The 23,400-nt window shown below is 36.0% G+C and overlaps 1 protein-coding gene across 6 annotated transcripts in view; it reads left to right on the top strand.

The window, feature by feature from the left end:
- Positions 1-23,400, top strand: part of ARHGAP21 (Rho GTPase activating protein 21) — a 284,877-nt gene that overhangs the window by 213,285 nt on the left and 48,192 nt on the right. For 5 of the 6 annotated variants that reach the window (XM_049881816.1, XM_049881818.1, XM_049881815.1 and 2 more), the window contains 3 exons: positions 7,309-7,401; positions 12,245-12,323; positions 15,736-15,790. In XM_049881816.1, coding sequence (XP_049737773.1) covers positions 7,309-7,401; positions 12,245-12,323; positions 15,736-15,790 — 227 coding nt within the window. Of the gene's footprint in view, positions 1-7,308; positions 7,402-12,244; positions 12,324-14,508; positions 14,695-15,735; positions 15,791-23,400 lie in introns of those variants that run through there. The other variant, XM_049881820.1, reaches the window with a different exon arrangement.

Here is a 23,400-nt window from a genome sequence, read left to right on the forward strand (position 1 = left end):
ATATAATGAAAAGTTGTACTCTAACAAATTTGAAAACCTAGAGGAAGTGGATAAGTATCTAGAAACACACTCTCTAACTAAACTAACAAAAACAGAGGTAGAAAAATTGAATAAACCTATAACAAAAGAAGAGATTGGAAAGGTAATCAAAAAACTCCTAACAAAAAGGAGCCATGGCCCTGACTACTTCACCAGAGAATTCTACCAAACTTTCAGAGAAGAGTTAACACCACCACTACTAAAGGTATTTTAGAGCATAGAAAAAGATGGAATACTCTCAAACTCATTCTATGAAGCCAGCGTAACTCTGATAACCAAAACTAGGTAAAAAAAAAAAAAACACCGCAAAAAAGGAAAATTATAGACCAGCATCCCACATGAACATCAACAAAATGCTAGCCAATACAATTCAACAACATATCAAAAGAATAACTCACCATTACCAAGTGGGATTCCTACCAGGTATGCAGGGATGGTTCCACATTAGAAAAACAATCAATGTAATCCATCACATAAATACAACAAAAAACAAGAACTGCATGATCTTGTCAATTGATGCAGAAAAGGAATTTAACAAAGTCCAACACCCATTCATGATAAAAACTCTCAGCAAAATAGAAATAGAAGGGAAATTCCTCAAAATAATAAAGGGCATTTATACAAAGCCAACAGCCAACATCATCCTAAATGGAGAGAGTCTTGAGAACGGGAACCAGAAAAGGATTCCCTTTACCACCACTCTTATCCAACATTTTGCTGGAGGCCCTAGCAGTTAGGCTAGAAAAAGAAATAAAGGGCATCCAGATTAGTAAGGAAGAAGTAAAAATATCCCTATTTGCAGATGATACGATCTTATGCAAGAGAACCCCAAAGAATCCACAAGAAAACTACTAGAACTAATAGAAGAGCTCAGCACAGTATCAGAATACAAGATAAACATAAAAAAATCAGTTGGATTCCTCTACACCAACAAAGAGAACTTCGAAGAGAAAATCACCAAATCAATACCATTTACAGGAGCCCCCAAGAAGATAAAATACTTAGGAATAAATCTAACCAGAGATGTAAAAGACCTATACAAAGAAAACTACAAGACAGTACTGTAAGAAACCAAAAGAGACCTACATAAGTGGAAAAACATAATCTTGCTCATGGATAGGAAGACTCAACATTGTGAAAATGCCAATTCTACCCAAATCCATCTACAGATACAATGCAATCTCCATCTAAATTCCAATGACATTTTTCAAGGAGTTGGAGAAAAAAACAACCAACTTCATATGGAAAGGGAAGAGGCACCGGATAAGTAAAGTGTTACCAAAGAAGAACAAAGTGGGAGGCCTTATACTGCCTGATTTTAGAACCTATTGTACCGCCACAGTAGTCAAAACAGCCTAGTAGTGGTACAACAAGTACATAGATTAGTGGAAGAGAATTGAGAATTCAGATGTAAATTCATCTGCCTATCAGCTGCTGATATTTGACAAAGCCCCAAAGTCCATTAAATGGGAAAAAGACCCTTTAACAAATGGTGCTGGCATAACTGGATATCAATCTGCAAAAAAATGGAACAAGACGCAGACCTCACACCATGCACAAAAACTAACTCAAAATGAATCAAAGACCTAAATGTAAAATCTAAAATGATAAAGATCATGGAAGAAAAAATAGGGACAACACTAAATCAAACCCAGTGCCATCCAGTTGATTCCGACTCATAGCGACCCTATAGGACAGAGTAGAACTGCCCCATAGAGTTTCCAGGGAGCGCCTGGAGGATTTGAACTGTGGACCTTTTGGTTAGCATCCGTAGCACTTAACCACTACACCACCAGGGTTTCCGGGACAACACTAGGAGCCCTAATACATGGCATAAGTAGAATGCAAAACATTACTAACAATGTACAAACATCACAAGAGAAACTAGTTAGTGGGAGCTCCTAAAAATCAAACACATATGCTTATCAGAAGACTTCATCCAAGAGTAAAAAGCCAACCTACAGACTGGGAAAAAAATTTTGGCTACAACGTATTGGATCAGGGTCTAATCTCTAAAACCTTTAAGATACTGCAAAACCTCAACCACAAAAAGGCAAATAACCCAATTAAAAAATGGCAAAGGATGTGAAGTGCCACATGCTCGTGCAAATGTAAAATGGTACAACCATTTTGGAAAACTATTTGGAAAAAAGCTAGAAATAGACCTACCCGTATGATCCAGCAGTCCCACTTCTTGGAATATATCCTATAGAAATAAGAGCCCTCACACAAATAAATATATGCACACCCATGTTCATTGCAGCACTGTTCGCAATAGCAAAAAGATGGAAACAACCTAGGTGCCCATCAACAAACTAATGAACAAATTCACACAGTGGTATGCTATGCTACGGTAAAGAACTACGGTGAATCTGCAAAACATCTCATAACGTGGAGGAATCTAGAAGGCATTATGCTGAGTTAAATTAGTCACAAAAGGACAAATATTGTATGAGACCACTATTATAAGAACTCAAGAAAAGGTTTAAACACAGATGAAAACATTCTTTGATGGTTACGAGGGTGGGAGGGAGGGAGATAGACATTCACTAACTAGATTAAAAAAAAATAAAAACTATCTAATAAAAACTAGATAGTAGACAAGAATTAGGTAAAGGGAAGTACAACATACAATACAGGGAAAGTCAGCACCATTGGACTAAACCAAAAGCTAGGGGGTTTCCTGAATACAACCAAATACTTTGAGGGACAGAGTAACAGGGGTGAGGGTCTAGGGGCCATGGTTTCAGGGGACTTCTAGGTCAATTGGCATAACAAAGTTCATTAAGGAAATGTTCTGCATTCCACTTTGAAGAGTGGCATCTGAGGTCTTAAAAGCTAGCAAATGGCCATCTCAGATGCATCAATTAGTCCTAACTCATCTGGAGCAAAGGAGAATGAAAACCACCAAAGACACACAGGAAATATTAGCCCAAGAGACAGGAAGGGTCACATAAACCGGAGACTCCATCAGCCTGAGACCAGAAGAACTACATGCTGTCTGGCTACCACCAGTGACCGCCCTGACAGAGAACACAACAGAGAGTCCCTGATGGAGCAGGAGAAAACTGGTGTGCAGAACTCACATTCTAGTAAAAATACCAGACTTAATGGTCTGAGACTATAGGAACCCCAGAAGACTTGGCCTCTGGACTCTCTGTTAACCCAGAGCTAAAACCATTCCCAAAGCGCACTCTTCAGACAAAGATTAGACTGGACTATAAGACATAAAATGATACTGGTAAAGAGTGTGCTTCTTAGTTCAAGTAGATACATAAGACTAAACGGGCAGTTCCTGTCTGTAGGCGAGGTGAGAAGGCAGAAAAGGACAGAAGCTGTTTGAATGGACATGGGAAATCTGGGTTAGAAAGGAGGAATGTGCTGTCACATTATAGAGAGAGCAGGTAGGGTCACATAACAATGTGTGCATAAATTTTTGTACGAGAAACATAAAGTACAATTAAAAAAATTACTGAAAAAAAATAAGTGGTTACAACAGTATATTCACTGGGAACTGCCAGAAATTCAAGCTGAATTCAGAAGAGGATATGGAACGGGGCATATCGTTGCTGATGTCAGATGGATCCTGGCCGAAAGCGGTGAATACCAGAAAGATGTTACCAGCGTTTCATTGACTATGAAAGTCGTTCAACTGTGTGGATTATAACAAATCATGCATAACATTGTGAAGAATGGGAATTCTAGAATACTTAATTGTGTTTGTGTGGAACCCGGACTCAGACCAAGAGGCAGTTGTTTGGACAGAACAAGGGGATACAGCGTGGCTTAAAGTCAGAAAAGGTATGCATCAGAGTTGTATCCTTTCACCATACTTATTCAGTATGTATGCTGAGCAAATAATTGAAGAAGCTGAACTATATGAAGAAGAATGTGGCATCAGGATTGGAGGAAGACTCATTACCAACCTGCCATATGCAGGTGACACAACCTTGCTCATTGAAAGCAAAGAGGACTTAAAGCACTTACTGATGAAAATCAAAGACCACAGCCTTCAGTATAGATTACAGCTCAACATAAAACAGAAATCCTCACAACTGGGCCATTAAGCAACATCATGATAAACGGAGAAAAGATTGAAGTTGTCAAGGATTTCATTTTGATTGGATCCTTAATCAACGCCCATGGAAGCAGCAGCCAAGAAATCAGAGGACACATTGCATTGGCCAAACTGCTGCAAGAGATCCCTTTAAAGCATCAAAAAGCAATGATGTCACTCTAAGGACTAAGGTATGGCAGACTCAAGCCATGGTGTTTTCATTCGCCTTGTATGCATGTGAAAGGTGGACAGTGAATAAGGAGGACCGAAGAAGAATTGTTGCGTTTGAATTATGGTGTTGTCAAAGAATATTGAATATAACATGGACTGCCAGAAGAATGAACAAATCTGCCTTGGAAGAAATACAGCCAGAATCCTCATTAGAAGCAAGAATGACGAGACTAAGTCTTACAGACTTTGGATGTGTTATCAAAAGGGACCAGTCCCTGGACAAGGACATCATGCTTGGTAAATAGAGAGAGGGTCAATGAAAAAGAGGAAGTCCCTGGATGAGATGAATTGACACAGTGGTTGTAACAATAGGCTCAAATACAGTAAGGATTGTGAGGATGGCGCAGTGTTTCTTCTGCTGTACATAGGGTCACTATGGGTCGGAATCGACTCAACAGCAGCTAACAACAGTTTTGTAATGCTCGTCTTGAAAGATTGTTGTGAGAATTAAACTAAATAGTAAATGTGTTCATTTGTTGAATAATTATTTATTGAATACCTGTTCTGTACCAGGCCTTATTCTAGGTGCTGTGGATATCAGCAAATGACAGAATACCTGCTTTTCCTTTTAGTGGCAAATATGCAAGCAAATAAAAATAAAATTTTAGGAAGTGAGTGATAAGTTCTATGATGAAAAATAAAGCTCGGTACATAGTATAAATTTCTGCCCAATATTTTATTATAATTTTCAAAGTATAGCAAACACCTGTATACCCGTGTACTGTCCATCTAGTTTATTAAGAGTTTGCTATATTTACATATCTACCCATCTGCATGTCTGTGTGTGCATGTAACTCGGTTTATTTTTTTTCCTGAACTATTTGAAAATAAGTTGTCTTACCATTACAATTAATCCCTAAATGCTTCAGCAAACATCTCTTAAGAATTAAGACATTCATCTATATAGTAGAGATCTAACAAACGTTCTTTCTAAGCATCACGTAAATAGCAGTCATGGCTATCAATCATTAAAAAAATAAATAAAACCAAAAGCCACTGCCCTTGAGTTGATTCCGACTCATGGTGACCCTATTGGACAGAGTAGAACTGCCCCGTAGGTTTCGCAGACTGTAATCCTTATGGAAGCAGACTGCCACATCTGTCTCCTGTGGAGTGGCTGGTGAGTTGTGAACCGCTGACCTTTAGGTTAGCAGCCAAGCGCTTTGACCACCGCACCATCAGGGCTTCTCTATCAGTCATAGCTAACCAAAATGAACATCACAATTTATAATATTTTCATGTCATCCGAATGCAGAGAGAAAGTCTTATTAATCAAGTTTCTTTGGGAACATGTCTATGGTTGTGAAAATTAGATAATAGATATTATGCACACATAGGTTGGAATCGACTTGAGAACCACTAACAACAACAGATATTTTGCAGGGGTGTTTTTATAACTCTCAGGTTTTTAATTCCTGAAAACATAAAAACATGACACTGGCCCTCCTCTGAGCAGGATGCAAGGAAGAGTGGAAATATACCTTTACTGAGGACTTGCACTACTCACATGCTGTGCTAAGTGGTTTCATGTGTTGTATCAGTTAGTCTTCATAGAACCCTTCAAGAATGTAAAAATATGGAATAATTATCTCTATATTTTAGAGGAAAGTGAGTTTCTCAAGTTTACTTAATTATAACTGGACTATCAAGTGGCAGAACAAGGATTTGAATCCATACGTAGTGGCTTCTAAAGCATAAGCAGTTTCTGCTGTACCCCACCGCTTTTTAAGGAACTGAGTTAGCCATTCATTGCTTTAGAGGGCTTCTCTGAGAGTAAATAGCTAAGAATGTGAGGAGAGCTACGTACTCTCCTTTGTTGAGCCTCCTTTGTGCATTATATGGCAATAATTATGAATTCTTTATATTTGACAGTCATTTTCTGCCCAGTATTGCTATTTAAGAAGTATTATTATATTACTTCATGCATGTATATACCTTATTTTCTCAGTTCTTCTTTAAGAGTCAGGGCTATGTCTTCTACTTCAGTGATTCTCAAATTTGAATGTGTATCAGAAATACCTCAGATTTTCTGATTCATTAGGTCTGGGGTGGAGCCCACGGATCTGCATTTCTAAAATATTCCCAGGTGATACTGATTCTGCGGGCCTGGGGGCCATAATCTGAGCAACCACTGTCTACCTTTCCCGGCCCCCCATACCGCCCATGATACTTATCGTCATCCTTATTACTAGCTTAAATGTGAATCTTTGGCTTTTATTTTACTGAAGCTGATAGTTCTCAAATTTTGGTGTGTATGAGGATCACCTGGGAAACATGTTGAAACAGCAGATTTCTGGGTTGGCCCTCAAAACATTCATTTTTTAAGTAAGCACATTAGATGTTAATTCAGATGATCCTTGAACCACCGTTTAGGAAATATTGACTTACACAATTGATCATGCGCTCCTCATTGCCCATGGCTGTATTTGTCTCTGATTATTTTTTATACTATGCTGTCATTCTTTGTTCCTATGCCTCTCTCCTACCAGAGTCCCTCAAGAGTAAAGACTACCTATGTCTTCTTCTGTTGTATCTTAATGCTTAGCACAATGCCAGTATTAAAAAGTAATAGAGTAAGCACCACCTGTGGAGTCAGTTTTGGGACTTACTATGTGACCTTTGAAAACTTAAGTACTCTCGCTGAGCCTCAATTTCCTCTTATATGCAATGGTGATAGTAATACTTATTGGCTATAGGAACTAGTTCTAAGGTATGTAAGGTATTTAGCATAGTACCTGACAAAATGTACCCAGTAAATGGAAACCATTACTATTGTTACTGTTGTCGTATTGCAGTGGAAGAAACAAAATAAATGTGTGAATTAATAAAAACCCCTAAATTATAATTTTAGCATTAAAATGTAGGATATGTGTTTAAAACTTCATAAATTTTTGCTTAATTATTTCAATTATATTTCGTATTTTGGTATTTTAATAAAGTATTGTGAAGTAAAATCAAATTGGACCTTTTCTCTCTCACAGGAAAACAAAGAAACCACTTGGAACCAATGGATACCATATTTGTTAAACAAGTTAAAGAAGGAGGACCTGCTTTTGAAGCTGGATTATGCACAGGTGCTAATATTCTTCTTTAAATACCAACACTTTCTAATTCCTTTCTCATATCATTTCTTCCTTCTTCTGTATTTAATGTTCATATTTCTTCCTTTTCTGTTTCTCCATTTTTCTTTTCATCTATAATTACTATTTTTGAGACCCAGTTACTTATATGTTTAATACCCACCCACATGGATTGGTTTGAATAGAAATGATATAATATAAATGGATAAACTGTGGACATTTAAAGTTATCATACAGATTACAGACTCTTAGAATTGTTTTTCTGCAGTTAGAAAGTTCTTTTAAAGAATCTGTTTTGTGTATATTTAATTTTGACAAAGGGTCACAAAAAAAGCAAAATGATGAAGTTATTTATTGATGTAATTGAAATAATTTTGGATTTCCAAGTTCTAGAAGTACCTTATCGCCAGAGTGAATATTTGCCCACAGAGTGGGTTAAGTCTCCAACGCAATGCAAGCAGAGTCATTTGTAGGTATCAATGGATGTGGCCTGATTTGCTGGAAATAGTAGCTTTTTGTTGTAAAATATTTTGTGATGTTAATAAAAATGAAGTATAATGACTACTAAGGGGAGATTTGGTTTAGATTAATGCATATTCTAAAATAGTTATTCTTTGGTCTTATTTTTAAACATGAAACAATTTCAAATGGAAATTAGTGAAAAACACTTTTACTACCTTTTGAATAAGGTGTTGTATTTTCAGCTACAAATATAAGTAGTTAAGTGTTATGGCTGAGCTTTATTAGGCTGCACTGTTAATTTATTACTTATCTTAATTAATTTTTGTCATACCTGAAGTAAACCAGGTTTCTATAACATTAGTATGTATGATATGTGTATTAATGTACATATGGGATTCCATTACATAGAATCCATCCATCATTTCCTAAGCCTCACAAGGTTGAGAAGATGAAGTAGAGATGCTGTGACTAGGCATACAAAAAGTAATTTTTTTTCCTATTTTCCTCTTTCCCCTTGTCCTTTCTCTCTTTTCCTTTGTATCCCTCTGACTTTTTTGAGTAATCCAAGTGTCCTTTTCCCCAGTAAAATAAAGGACAATTTAATATGTATAATGTTAAAAGCATGCATACTCATATTTAAGTTCTGTAGTACAACACTAACCAATAAGCTAAACAGATTGAGAGTACAGGCATACCTCCTTTTATTGCTCTTTGCGGATATTACATTTTTTACAAATTGAAAGTTTGTGGCAACCCTCCTTTGAGCAAGTCTGTTGGCATTATTTTTCCAACAGCATGTGCTCACTTTGTGTCTCTGTGTCACACTTGGTAATTCTCGCAATATTTCAAACTTTTTCGTTATTATTATATCTGTTATGGTGATCAGTGATCTTTGGTGTTACTATTGTAATTGTTTTTGGGTGCCGCAAACTGTGTCCGTATAAGACTGTGAACTTAATTGATAAATGTTGTGTGAGTTTTGACTGCTGCACGGACTGGCTATTCCTCCATCTTTCTCACTCTCCTTGGACCTCCCTATTCTTGGAGACACGACAGTATTGAAATGGTTGTTGTTGTTGTTAGGTGACATTGAGTCAGTTTCGACTCATAGTGACCCTATGTACAACAGAACAAAACACTGCCTGGTCCTGCGCCATCCTCATGATCGTTGTTATGCTTGATCCCATTGTTGGCAGCCACTGTGTCAATCCATCAGGCTAAGGGTCTTCCTCTTTTTTGCTGACCGTCTGCTTTACCAAGCATGATGTCCTTCTCCAGGGACTGGTCCTTCCTAATAACATGTCCAAAGTATGTGAGTCAAAGTCTCACTGTCCTTGAAATTAGGCCAATTAATAACCGTACCATGACCTCTAAGTGTTCAGGTGAAAGGAAGAGTTGCACATCTCTCACTTTAAATCAAAAGCTTTTAGAAATGATAAAGCTTAGTGAGGAAGGCACGTCAAAAGCTGAGAAAGGCCAAAAGCTAGGCTTCTAGCGCCAAACTTAGCCAAGTTGCGAACGCAAAGGAAATGTTATTAAAGGAAATTAAAAGTGCTAGTCCAGCGAATATACAAGTGATAAGACAGTGAAACAGCCTCATTGCTGATGTGGAGAAAGTTTTAGTGGTCTGGATAGAAGGTGAAACCAGCCACAACATTCGCTTGAGCCAAAGCCTAAACCAGAGCAAAGCCCCAACTATCCTCAATTCGATGAAGGTTGAGAGAGGAGAAAGCTGCAGAAAAAAAAAGTTTGAAGCTAGTAGAGGTTGGTTCGTGAGGTTTAAGGAAAGGAGCTGTCTCCGTAACATAAAAGTGCGAGGTGAGGCAGCAAGTGCTGCTGTAGAAGCTGCAGCAACTTATCCAGAAGGTCCAGCTAAGGTAATGGATGAAGGCGGCTACAGCGATCAACAGATTATCAGCGTGGATGAAACAGCCTTACACTGGAAGAAGACGCCATCTAGGACTTTCATAGCAGGACAGGAGAAATCAATGGCTGGCCTCAAAGCTTCAAAGGACAGGCTGACTCCCTCGTTAGGGGCCAATGCAGCTGGTGACTTTTAAGTTGAAGCCAGTGCTCATTCATTTACCATTCCAGAAATCCTAGGGCCTTTAAGAATGATGCTAAATATGCTCTGCCTGTGCTCTGTAAATGGAATGACAAAGCCTGGATGACAGCATATCTGTTTACAACATGGTTTACTGAATAATTTAAGCCCACTGTTGAGACCCATTGCTCAGAAAAAAAGATTCCTTTCAAAATATTACTGCCCATTGACAGTGCACCTGATCACCCAAGAGCTCTGATGGAAATGTGCGAGGAGATTAATGTTTTCATGCCTGCTAACACAACATCCATTCTATAGCCCATGAATCAAGGAGTAATTTCAATTCTCAAGCTTTATTATTTAAGAAATGCATTTTGTAAGGCTATACATTTGGAAACCCTGGTGGCGTAGTGGTAAAGTGCTACGGCTGCTAACCAAAGGGTTGGCAGTTCGAATCTGCCAGGCGCTCCTTGGTAACTCTATGGGGCAGTTCTACTCTGTCCTATAGCGTCGCTATGAGTCAGAATCAACTCGACGGCACTGGGTTTTTTTTTTTTTTTTTTTTTTAAGGCTATAGCTGCCATAGATAGTGGTTCCTCTGATGGATCTGGGCAAAGTAAATTGAAAACTTCTAGAAATGATTCACCATTTTAGATGCCATTAAGAACACTGGTAATTCATGGGAGGAGGTCAAAATACCGACATTAACAGGAGTTTGGAAAAAGTTGATTCCAACCCTGATGCACGACTTCAAAGGGTTTAAGACTTCAGTGGAGGAAGTAACTACAGATATGGTGGAAATAGCAGGAGAACTACAATTAGAAGTGGAGCCTGAAGATGTTACTGAATTGCTACAGTCTCATGATAAAACTTTATCAGATGAGGAGTTGCTTCTTATGGATGAGCAGAGAAAGTGGTTTCTTGAAGTGGAATCTACCTCTGTTGAAGATGCTGTGAACATTGTTGAAATGGCAACAAAGGATTTAGAATATTTAGAATATTCCATAAACTTAGTTGATAAAGCAGTGGCAAGGTTTGAGAGGATTGACCCCAATTTAGAAAGAAGTTCTAATGTGGGTAAAATGCTATCAAACAGCATTGCATGCTATAGAGGAATCTTTCGGGAAAGGAAGAGGCAATCGATGTGGCAAACTTCATTGTTGTCTTATTTGAAGAAATGGCCACAGCCACCCCAACCTTCAGCAACCACTACCCTGATCAGTCAGCAGCCATAAACATCAAGGCAAGATCCTCCACTAGCAAAAGATGATGACTCACTGAAGGCTCAGATGATGGTTAGCATTTTTTAGCAATAATATATTTTTAAATGTATGTACTTTTTTTTTTTTAGGCATAATGTTTTTGCATACTTAATAGACTACAGTGTGGGTGTGAACATAACTCCTATATGCACTGAGAAACCAAGAAAAGTGTGACTCTCTTTATTGTGATATTTGCTTTATTGTTATCTGGAACTAAACCCACAATATCTCTGAGGTATGCCTGTATACTACAAGAAGATCAGCTGGACTCAAGTTAGAGGACAGTGAAGAAATAAAAATAATAAACAGTTTAAGCCTGTTGAGTAATGTCCTCTAACAGTAAGGAAAGAAGTTCTGGTCGCATAGTGGTAAGGTGCTCGGCTGCTAACCAAAAGGTCTGCAGTTAGAACCCACCAGCATCTCCTCAGAAGAAAGAAGTTACAGCCTGCTTCCTAAAGATTAGAGCCTTGGGAGCACTAAGGGGCAGTTCTACCCTGTCCTATAGGGTCACTTTGAGTTAGAATCCACACAGTGGCAATGGATTTATCAGTAAGGATAGGGTAAATGGAAGAATAACTTAGTTGTTCTACAGCTCAGAAAACAATGTATAGGGTCATAAAAAATATTACTCTGGTCACCTGGTAACTACAACTTTTGAGGTTCTAAATTGGTAAATGACTGAAACTCTCATTTAGAACATGGGCGTATTTCATTAGAAGCTGGATATATTAAGACAGATTTATTTTTGTAAAATGAAACCAAACTGAACCCGTTGCCATGGGTTTGATTCTGACTCTTAGCGACCCTCTAGGACAGAGTAGAACTGCCCCATAGTGTTTCCAAGGAGCAGCTGGTGGATTCAAACTGCCAACCATTTGGTTAGCAGCCAAGCTCTTAACCATTGCGCCACCAGGGTTCCATTTTTGTAAAAGGTACTTATAAAAACTAATTAGCAAGAGTATATTAAAGATAAGTACATTTCTCAAGAAGTATTTTAAAAGTATGCATAAGTGACTTTCTTTAGGATTTCCTCACGTCTGTGCTTTTTTTTTTTTACTCTTCTTTGAAGGTGACCGAATTATAAAAGTCAATGGAGAAAGTGTTATTGGAAAGACCTATTCTCAAGTAATTGCTTTAATTCAGAACAGGTAAGATTCTTGAAACATGATTAATTTTGGACAAAGATGGGTTTTGTAAAGTAATAGAGCAAGAAGATTTAATACAATATTGTATTCCTGTAAGGAACTGGTGAGGAGCCCTGGTGGCACAGTGGTTCAGCACTCAGTTTGAACCTGTGAACATTTACAGCCTTGGAAATCCTAGGGGTTGCTATCAGTCGATCAGTCGGAATCTATTCGATGGCAGTGGGTTTGGTTTTTGGGTTTAAGGAACTGGTGCGATGTGGAAATGTACTTAACATATCATTCAGAGTTGCCAGGATTCAGACTACTTGAGGATAGCTTAGTTGGTGGCTTTGCTTTGGCAGATTTAGCAGATCTGAGATTAAAATCATTTAGGGTCTGAGCCACACGTTAGATTTTATTTTAGATTTCCCCCTTTTATTTGAATAATAGAGTGTATAATTGGTTTACAATATGTATATAAATTTATAAATAAATACATTTATAGTTTATTTTAAAACTTCTTTCTAAGATATGTTATCTTTTTTCCCTTGTTTTATTGTTGTAAAAATATGTATAACACCACCTTTGCCAATTCAACATTTTTGAGGTATGCAGTATAGTGACATCAATTCCATTAATCATGTTGTGTAACCATGACCCATAATCCTTGCCAAATTTTCCATCACCGTTAACGGAAACTCAGTGCTTCCTAAACACTGACTCCCCTTTTCCCCCTACCTCCCACCCTGGTAACCACTCATAAACTTTGGTCTCTGTACCTTTGCCTGTTCATGTTATTTCGTATAAGTGAAATCATACATTTGTCCTTTTGTGATCACTCAGCATAATGTTTTCAAGTCTCATCTGTCTTGTAGCATGTATCAGGACTTCATTTCTCTAAGATATGTTATCTTTAAGTATCTTTTAAATATTCTTCTTAGCTCAAATTTATTAATTTGTCTTAACCAAGACAGTAAAGAATTTTCTTTTAATCCAATTTTCCACCCACACTTTACAGAAGGATAGAGTGTTGGACTTTAAGGGTAAATAAATATTTAGAGAGCGACAATCTATGGGACCTCAAAGATAATTTAGTCCTTCTCTCTATCACATACCAAAAATTTTAAAAAGAAAATTACAAATAAAGGAAGTAAAAGAGGTCTCGTATTGAATTTCTGTCAAGACTGATCCTAAAATTTGGGGTCTGATTTCCAGACCATCACTCTACTGTAAGAAGCTCTTCCAAGATTTAAGTATACTAACTTCTGGATTACACATTGCTTTATATTAGTCACACCTACCTGTTAAACTGAAGCTTATTTTTTTGACGATTTTTATCAAGCTTCTCTAACCATGTCTGAAGCAGTTCATGCTATAATCTATTTATGTTAATGCCCTAACTTATTGTCATTTTTTGGCAATTAAGTGACGTAAACAACTAAACCCATTGACATCGAGTCAATTCCGACTTATAGCAACCCTATAGGACGGAGTGGAACTGCCTCATAGCATTTCCAAGGAGTGGCTGGTGGGTTCGAACTGCTGACCTTTTTGTGAGCAGCTGAGCTTTTAAGCACCGCACCAAAAAAAAAAAAAAAAAAAAGCCAAACCCACTGCTGCCAAGTCGGTTCCGACTTATAGTGACCCTATAGGACAGAGTAGAACTACCCCATAGGGTTCCCAAGGAGCACTGGTGGGTTCGAACTGCCAACCTTTTGGTTAGCAGCCATAGCTCTTAACCATTATGCCACCACCAGGGCTCCTTGAATGGCATAATCATGATTTATTGACATCAGAGTATTCTCTTTATAGTTTTAATGTTTAATGAGGTTCTTAGAGAAAACGAATTTTAAATCTTACCCCTAATGCTGGATTCTTGGTGCTCCTGACAGTGGTACCTATTTGAACTTAAAGTATTGAGGAGACTTGGGTACTGGTGATGAAGTGAAAGCCTCTCTAAGGGTTAGCTGGAGATCCACCTAAATTTTATTTTCCTCAAAATAAATTACCTCATCAGAAATATACTCATGTGTTTTGTCAGCCAGTACTTTTAAGGAATTTTTGTGTATTTGTTAGCATCTCTTCTTGAAAAATATTACTTTTCCAAGTAACCATAACTTAATTAATCTTTGCTTTCCTTGAAATCTGCATTAATTTTTTTTTGTTACTGGTGCAGTTCGTCTTTCAGAGTAATAACTCTTCAGAATTTTTCAACCATTAAAGCAGTTTGAAAAATAGAGAAATACTGTTTTTCATTCTCTTATTTTCTTTTAAAAAACTGTGTTCCTTTTGTCTGCAGTTGGTAGCAAATGGATAATGCAGCACAAAGCCATTGAGATTCTGCAGTGTATTAATGTAAAAATGTATCCTTGCAGAAGAATTTATCTAAGCATCAGTATGTATTATCTACCAACTCTAAATATTGAAATACAAGTACCTACATATTTGACTAGTTAAATTTATTTGAACCTGTGGTTCTTAATGGTTTGCCTTTCTCTCAGCATTTATGAACCTAAAAATAGGGGTTCAAATCTGTCAAAAACAGATGTAGTAAATTGCTAGATTTTGGTTTTTTTTTTTTTTTTTTTTTTTGCTGTTGTTGTTGTTTGATTGTTTCTTAATGTCTTGATTGTATTGGGGGAAAATCTGATATACTTAGATTAGATATTGAAGCACTTGCTGGAGATAGTACCACTAACCTTGCTATATCTAAGTATAATCTAATCCCAGATCACCGGGTTCAATTTTTTAAACCAAGAAAAAATTTACCTGTTACTTTCAACTGGAAATTAACAATGCAATGATAAAACAAGACTTTAAGTTGTTCCTATAAGATTCTATAATTAAATCATAAAGAAGAAAGCAAATAGTTGAGATGCTAGATTTTTAAAATAAAGAGTCATTTCAGTAATTGTGATAGTGAACTCTGATTTCTTTTTCCTCTGAGATCAAGAGGGAATATTTCAAAATTAGGATTTTAGTATTATTTAAAATGTTAAACTTGAGGGTTCTTTGATTATTTTTATGCTGATGAATTTTAAACTTGATAAACAGAATATATGATAAAAATCTTTAATTTGTTTTGTGACTTAAAGTGAAATAGTAATTATATATTGATGTCATGAGTTTTGTTCTGGGACTATTTAATATAAGTAACATACTTTATATTTCTAAGTTAGAAACATGTTATGAAGATTTGACTGATTCTGAATAGCATAAAAATATGGCAAGGTGCCCTCTTTTGTACATAACTAGCTTATATCTCTAAAAGTGACTTCTTTTTATCCTAATGATTTGGATCTGAAAAGTAAAGATTTAAGAAAACCAAAAATTAAACAGTTTTTAAAAAAGAGCTTCTGAGTTGGCTGTTTTTCTTTTATGTCTTTGTTATACACTTCCACCTTCCCTAAAATAGTGTGTATATGTTCAATTTTAGTGATACAACGTTGGAACTTAGTGTTATGCCAAAAGATGAAGACATTCTCCAAGTGGTAAGCTTTATTCAAATATAAGAGTTATTTTACAGTCATGAATGCTCATGAAAATTCTTTTGAATTTTTAGAAAAAAATCTCTGGTTCATTTAGCAGAGTAAGGAATTCTCTACATTTAAAAAAAATTGTTAATTTTTACAATTAAGTGACATGTGAATGCTTTATTGATTCCACTGTGAACTCTTTGAATGTTGTCACTTAGGATGAGATTCCTAAAGAGTTGGCTGTCACAATTTTGCATTCTAGGTAGTTCTTTAACCAAAAGCCAGAAGCCAGAGTATAAGTTTATAAACCAGGCATTAGAATTTTTTTTGTTTTTGATGAAAATATACATAGCAGATCATACTCCCATTCAACAATTTCCAGATGTACAGTTCAGTGACAGTTGTTACATTCTTCTCATTGTGTCACCATTCTTGCTATCTCTCCCTGTATTATTTCATCACCATTGACTTAGACTCACTTCTCAATAAACTACTCATCTATGCTTTAGAGTTACTGTTGTCAGTTTGATCTCATATAGATAATTCTTTAAAAGAGTGTGGTGCCCAAGATAAACATTCTTTACTAATTCAGCTAAAGTGTTGTTTAGCTTGAAGATGTCTTCAGGGCATAGTTTCATTCAAGGTTCAAAAATTTTCTCAGGGTTACAGACTCAGGAGTTCTTCCAGCCTAAATGGGTCCAGTAAGTCTGGATTCTGTAAGAAATTTCCAATTCTGTTCCACCTTTTTCCCCTTTTGATCAGAATTCATCTATTAACTCCTTAATCAAAGTGTTCAGTAATGGTAGCTAGGCACCATCCATTTCTGGTCTCCTGGCAAAGGAAGCAGTAATTCATAGAGGTAGGTAGACATGCAGGCCAGTTCCGTCTCTGATTCCTGGGTCTCCTTCTTCCTCTACTGCTCCAGGTGAATAGAGAACAATTGTTGTATCTTGGATGCCACTTGCAAGCTTTTAAGACCTCAGACACTACTCACCAAACTGGAAGGTAGAACAGAAACACTAAAAACAGAGTTAGCCCAATTGACTGGACAGTCCCATGAGGCCATGATCCTAAACCTTCAGACCAAGAGAACTAATCCCATGAGGTGTTTGGTTGTACCTAAGTAGTATCAGCAACTGCATCCTCTTTTTTTTTTTCTTGCTGTTGTTATAGAATTATACATACCACAATGTTTACCATTTTGTACTTTATCTGGTGTACTGCTTAGTAAACTCAGTTACATTAGTCAAGTTGTGTAACCATTACCCTTAATCGATGCCATTTTCCCATTGCCATAGATGTAAACTCACTACTTCCCAGAGAATGATTCTTTCTCTTCCCCTCCCCTCCTGCCCGTGGTAACCAGTAATAACCATTGGCCTCTACGTGTTCACCTTTTCTTGTCATTTCATATAAGTGAGGTCATACACAGTTTGTCCTTCCGTGATTGACTTATTTCACTCAGTATAACATCTTCGAGGTTTATCCATGTTGTAGGACTTTGTTTCTCTTTATGACGGAGTAGTATTCCGTAATACGTATGCGCCACATTTTGTTTATCCATTCATTCACCTTTTTGCTATTGTGAATAGTGCTGCTATGAACATAATTGTACATATGACCCCTTTTTTGATATAAGAATAGATACTTTATGAAAGCCATCTCCTAATTTTCCAATAAAGATTACGTGTATAAATTACTCAGCAGTTTTATTAACAGTATAATTCATCCCATTAGAAGTAATGTTCATAATGAATTGAGTTTACAACTAATGGAAAAAATTTTAGGTTCTTAGGAAATAAAACTATATAGGTGAAAACTTTAGCATTTAGTCTAACATGCTTTTCTGATTTTTAGAAAGAAAACAAATTGAGTGGAATTTTTGACTCTTTTATTAAGCCTCAGTATTGCTGAAAGTAAAAAGATGATTAAAAATGTAACTTTTGTCCAAAAAAATACTTTTTGAATTGACTTTGCAATTCAGTAGAATATATAGTATGAGCAAACTGTTATACATTGAAAGCTAACAGTTAGGTCTAGGAAGTAGCAGTGGTCATGGAAGTGTTTTTTTTTTTGTTTGTTTTAATTCTTTGTAGTGAAGGCAGAGTTCTTTTAAAATTATTATTTATAGCTAAATCCAAGTAAAACAGAGAATTTATGGAATTTTTATGGTGGGAGTGGAAATGATAAAGTTATGTTTTTCATTTGTAAGGCATTAGTTTGAATTTAGTTCAACAAAGGGGCTAAATAATCTTCTGTAAACATTTTTTGTAAAAATGTCATAAAGTTGAACTAATTATTTGGCTTATTTACTGACATATAAAATATAATTAATTCAAATTCATAGTGATTAACCCTGTGTTTTCAAGGCATATTGATTTTATTTGCTGTTGTTATGTGCCATCAAGTCAGTTCTGACTCATAGCAACCCTATATGACAAGGTAGAACTGCCCTATAGGGTTTCTTAAGCTGTAAACTTTATGGGCCAGGTCACCAGGTCTTTTCTCCTACAGAGCCACTGGTGGGTTCAAACTGCTGACCTTTCAGTTAGCAGCTGGAACACTTTAACTTTTGGGACACCAGGGCTCCTTATTATTTAGAGAAAAAAGATTATCTTTAAGCACATGGCTCTGTTGGGTAGGGCAAGGGAAGAGTTTCAACAAGGCAGATGCAACTATCCATGATAACTTGTCTAAGTGTATATATATATATGTATATGTATATATATATATAGTTTTCTAAGTATATATATATATATAGTTTTCTAAGTATATATATATATATATATATATATAGTTACAGAGTTCTTACTCCCGTAATTCAGCATAGTGATAGAGTAGCAGGCATAACCACTGAAGCCAATGGCTAGGAAATTTACCAAACTAGAAATAGGGGATTCTCCTGTAGTGCTCTACTTATGCGTAGTACTAGAAGATACTTTGTAGATGGTAGGGAAAGCTTTACCTTGAATCCTCCTTGCAGCCTTAAGACAGGAAGACAGAATGAACTCCTGAAACTGAATTGTCTTCTGATCTTCAGTAGACTTTCCTTGCCAGGGCAAAGGCACCGGTTGAACACCATTCAGAACAGTGCTTCCTAGGGAAGAAGTCAAATGTAGAATTGCTGCTGTAGCCGTCTGTGGTTGATGAAGAGCAGCAAACCATTTATTAATGCAGTGGAAGGAATCCTTTTCTAATGATGCGATCAGTGGAAAACTTGGTTAATTAGTCTGTCTGGTTATATTTTATTTAAGACAGATAAAATTCATTTAAAATAAACGTAAAATACAAAATGTTGAAAACATGGGAAAATTAGTTCCCTAGATTGACACGTGCATGCAGACCTTCAAGGTTCATCACTAAAAGATTCTGGTGTATTTTAACAGAAAATTTATTTTTTAAACATGCTTTTTGAATTATTTTAAACATAAGAAATTAAAAAGCACATGCCCTCAATGATAAAGAAAAGCTTACTTAAAACCTAGCCTTAATTCACATCTGAATGTACTACAATTCATTGGAAAATGGAAGAGCATATCTAATTTATGCATATTATGCATTGTTCATAACTGGAATATCTATGTGTCATTTTTAAAGCTGTTTTAAAACACAAAGTGGATTTTTTCCTAGGGGCTTAAAAAAAATATATAGAAATATTTTTCTTTAGCATAGATTCTAGACCTAAACTGTTCTGTAAGGGGCCTCCAGAAGTACTTAGGTGGTCTAAAACTTGATACTCAAAATATATGACTTTAAAGATGTATTTATCCCTGTGAAGTTGAACATTTATTTTTTAAAAACATAAACATGAACATTTTTACAGCCACTATAAGCATTGTTTACCCAAGGAAAAGCCCATCGTGGTTTTTGTTAGCTTACCTGAGTACCAGTAGGTCTGGGAGGTCCATGGAGTTTTTGTTCTGTGAAGTTATGTATGGACAAAATTGTTTTGGAGGTGCTCAGCTCATCTTCAAGAGCTGGTGTAGAAAGTTTAATTTGGTTTAAAACTTGACTTGTATAAGGATATATATATAATAATAAAATTCATAATTTGTGGGTGACATGGATGTTGAAAAATACGAAGTTGAATTAAGAATAAGTCATGTTTTTAAGTTGATGCTGATAATAGTACTTCGGTACATGACAGCCTCATTTTTTAAACACGTGATCTGGATTAATATGAATAGTAGTATATTCATTTTAGTCATTTTGATAGCATTTTATAATGATATTTTAGAACGTGATATCTTAGGTTCATAATTTTAAGGCATTGTTATAAGATAAAAAGCATTTCCTCCTTCATTTTTTAAAAAGTGAAATGGTTTTGTTACCCCATGAAATGTTTGTCTGTGTGCAAATGAAATAGCTACCACCCACCAAGTCACCTAAACAATGATGCTGACTGAAGAAAATACTTCCTTCAATAGAATAATGATAAGAGAAGTAGATTTGGGCATTCTTCTTGGTGGATACCCCAAGATATTTTCTTAGGAATTTCACGCAATGGAATCAAAAATTAAACTTGAAGTTAATTAGCTCTGACAATTCTGGAGATTCTTGGGCACATCTAAGTTTTGACCAGGGGATTTTGAGCCTACTTGGTACTGTTCTTTCTGTGTTAAACACAGCAAACAAGATTAAACAACTCGTATAATAGGGACAAAGGTGATGGCAGTAGAATTTGAACCTGGGCAGGTCTGCGACTAAACAAAGCCTTGCATTAGGTAAAGATGAGGAGTCTAAGTGGTTTACCATAAGTCACACTGCTAGTTAGTGCCAGAGGAGCTATTCTAACTCGAATCTCTGGACTCTGAGCTCCAATCTACTTGCCATACTATGGGTATGAGATATAAGTTTAAAAATGCAATTTAACCAAAGTTTTTCTTTAGATTTGTTGGACACACTTTTAAAACAATCATTTCATATGTTTCATAATCAGTATAATATCCTATTTAAAATTAATTGTCCATTGTTCAAGTGTGGGTAAAGGTGGTCCTGCCTAGAATTAGGAAAGGATGGACATTTTGAAGCCTTCTTTCATATTTTGCAAGTTAGTTGTAGTAACTTTGTCCTTTTTAAAAATCTGTTTTGAGTAATTATAAAAAAGTACATGCTTGTGGAAAAAAATTTCAAATGATGTCAAAGGATATATAAAATAAAATAAATTCCCTTCCCATCCACACCATCCCTCACCTCCCATACTCCACTGTTAGCATGGCTGGCATGCATTTTCCTGTACTGACAGACATGCTGTTACTTTTGCTTTTCTCATAAGTGTTCACATTACATTAACCAGTCAGCCTTGTAAAGATAAAATGGTAGGCAGGAATTTTAATCTCAGCAGTATATTTATTCTGCAGATTTTTGTTTTGTTGCTTTTGTTTTTTAACTGTTTGAGAGTTTAAGTATTATAAGACATGGTAAAAGTGATTTTTGCTGTAACTGTACTAAAAAACTGAACTGAAGGATTATTTAGTGTTAGGGACTGCATATAAAATCAAGATCCCAGATTGTTTCAAATTTTATTAAATACACTCTTTAAATTCTAATTCGAAATAAAGAATTCAGTGGGGCATTTTTCTTTCCTTACTTTCTTCCTTTTTTTTTTTTTTTTAAGAACTTTATGGATCTGTAGACACTGTAGGGTTGCCGCTGTTCTATTTTCATTAGTTATGACTTTAATTTTAAAATACAGGTTTTTAAATGACTAAGCTACTGTAAGATTTAAAACTTAAGTACAAGGGTAAAGGGAATTTAAGAAAGAGTGTAGAGTGCTATGTAAAAGGAATAAATTTTAAGAAATGGCTAAATTCTTTTTTACCATATTCTGTTCGGGGAGATTCAAGAGCTACTCAATTGGGAAAAATTTAAGTGGTGTTCAGTGCTACTAAAGCACTTTTATACATTGTGAAGTAGCTTTTTGGACTTAAACCAAAAAATCACCATTTCAGACAAACTTATTAACACGTGATGGTTTTGCTGTCATTTTTTGTTTTATTTTAAGAGTACAAATTACTTTGTTGAAATATGTTGTGCTATTTAATTGGTTCTCACTGACAATTCAGTGGTCCCCAGTGGGTAGTTAAAACATTAATATGAAAGATTTAGTACTTTTTGACCAAACCCTCAAGAGAAAAAATGCCAGCACAGCTGTGAGCAGGTTATAGAGTTTGCAGTTCTGTTCCCAGAATATAAAGCAATATTCATGGGTTCAGTGATCACCTAAGGAGTTACATATGATGATCCATTCCAGATGCCCACCCCGGTGTTTGCCCAAGCCCTGGTGAATTCTTTCTTTCTAGAAAGAATCAAAAGTGTCCCTTACTATATAGTTTGTTTCCTAGTGGGACACTTAAGGTTAGTGTGGGACAAGGAGATTCCTTAAAATACATATTGTCTAGCCCTAATTTACTTCCCAGAACTTATTCGGGAGCTCATTTGTGTCTGTACCGTAGCTCTTAGAATAGCCATACAAGTTCCAGAATTATTCCTGAATAGTCCATGACCTTACAGGTGAATGTATACTAAGCCTCTTGGGCCTTAGAGGAACTACCAATTTCCGTAGATACTAATTTGGAATGGTATTGGTTTCTAAACTTTTTATGAAGATGAAGAACCTTTAGGTAGGTTGGTAGGTAGGTGGGTGGGTGAGGGGGTGGATAGATGGACAGATGGACAGATAAACAGATGGATAGACAGAAAGATAGACAAGCTTTTTAAGTATTTATGAACTGAGAGAATATGTGAGGAAATTCAATAATGCTCTTGAATGAATTCATATTTTATTTATCTCAACCCTGTGTAATACATTCTATTTAGTCAGTCCACTGTTAATGTGTGGTGCATGTGTATGCATTTAAGGATTCCTGAATTGACTTGACGGCAACGGGTTGCCATAACCTTACGCAGAAGTTGAGACCCATTAATATAGACGATGTAGTATTTAGGATTGCTATATAGCAATCTTAGAGATGCCTATACATATTTAATGTTTTCAAGTAATTCATAGTTCCAGTCATATACTTCTATTACTGAAAATCATGCTCCTCCCCAAATTAGAATACAGGAGGTATCTTTATATATATATGTGTGTGTGTATGAAATTATTACATTGGAAACAGCATTTCCCAAACCGTGAAATTCTAATAATGTTAGAAACCCCTGAAAAAAAACGAGTTTCATGGCTGAATAAGTTTGTACTTCCCTTTGAGTTTTACAGTGTACGTTAATACAGTAGAGGTTTTGAGAAATCAAGAAACCTGCCAGCTGACCTTTCATAACATCATTCACCATAGGAATCCCCCCTCCTCCATTTTTTTTAAAGTGATACCTGATAGAATTGCAGAAAGCATGCTATGGTAAGTGCTGTACCATTTGGTTCCCTCATCCAGACACAGTTTTCATGTTATGAATGACTGTTGGTCTGGATATAATCAGCAATAAAAAGATAGGCTTGTTATGTTAATACAGACGCCCAAAATGCATGTTTTGACTGACTGCATTCATGCCTTAAAAATATTATGGCATGCATGTATTCTTTTATATACTTAGTTAATTTTTCACTGAATTCTTATCTATGTATGCTAGTCTATATATTCTATAATATTTATTGTAAGTTAATAAGA

Source organism: Elephas maximus, chromosome 4 (genome assembly GCF_024166365.1).
Source record: "Elephas maximus indicus isolate mEleMax1 chromosome 4, mEleMax1 primary haplotype, whole genome shotgun sequence".
NCBI lineage: Eukaryota > Metazoa > Chordata > Mammalia > Proboscidea > Elephantidae > Elephas > Elephas maximus.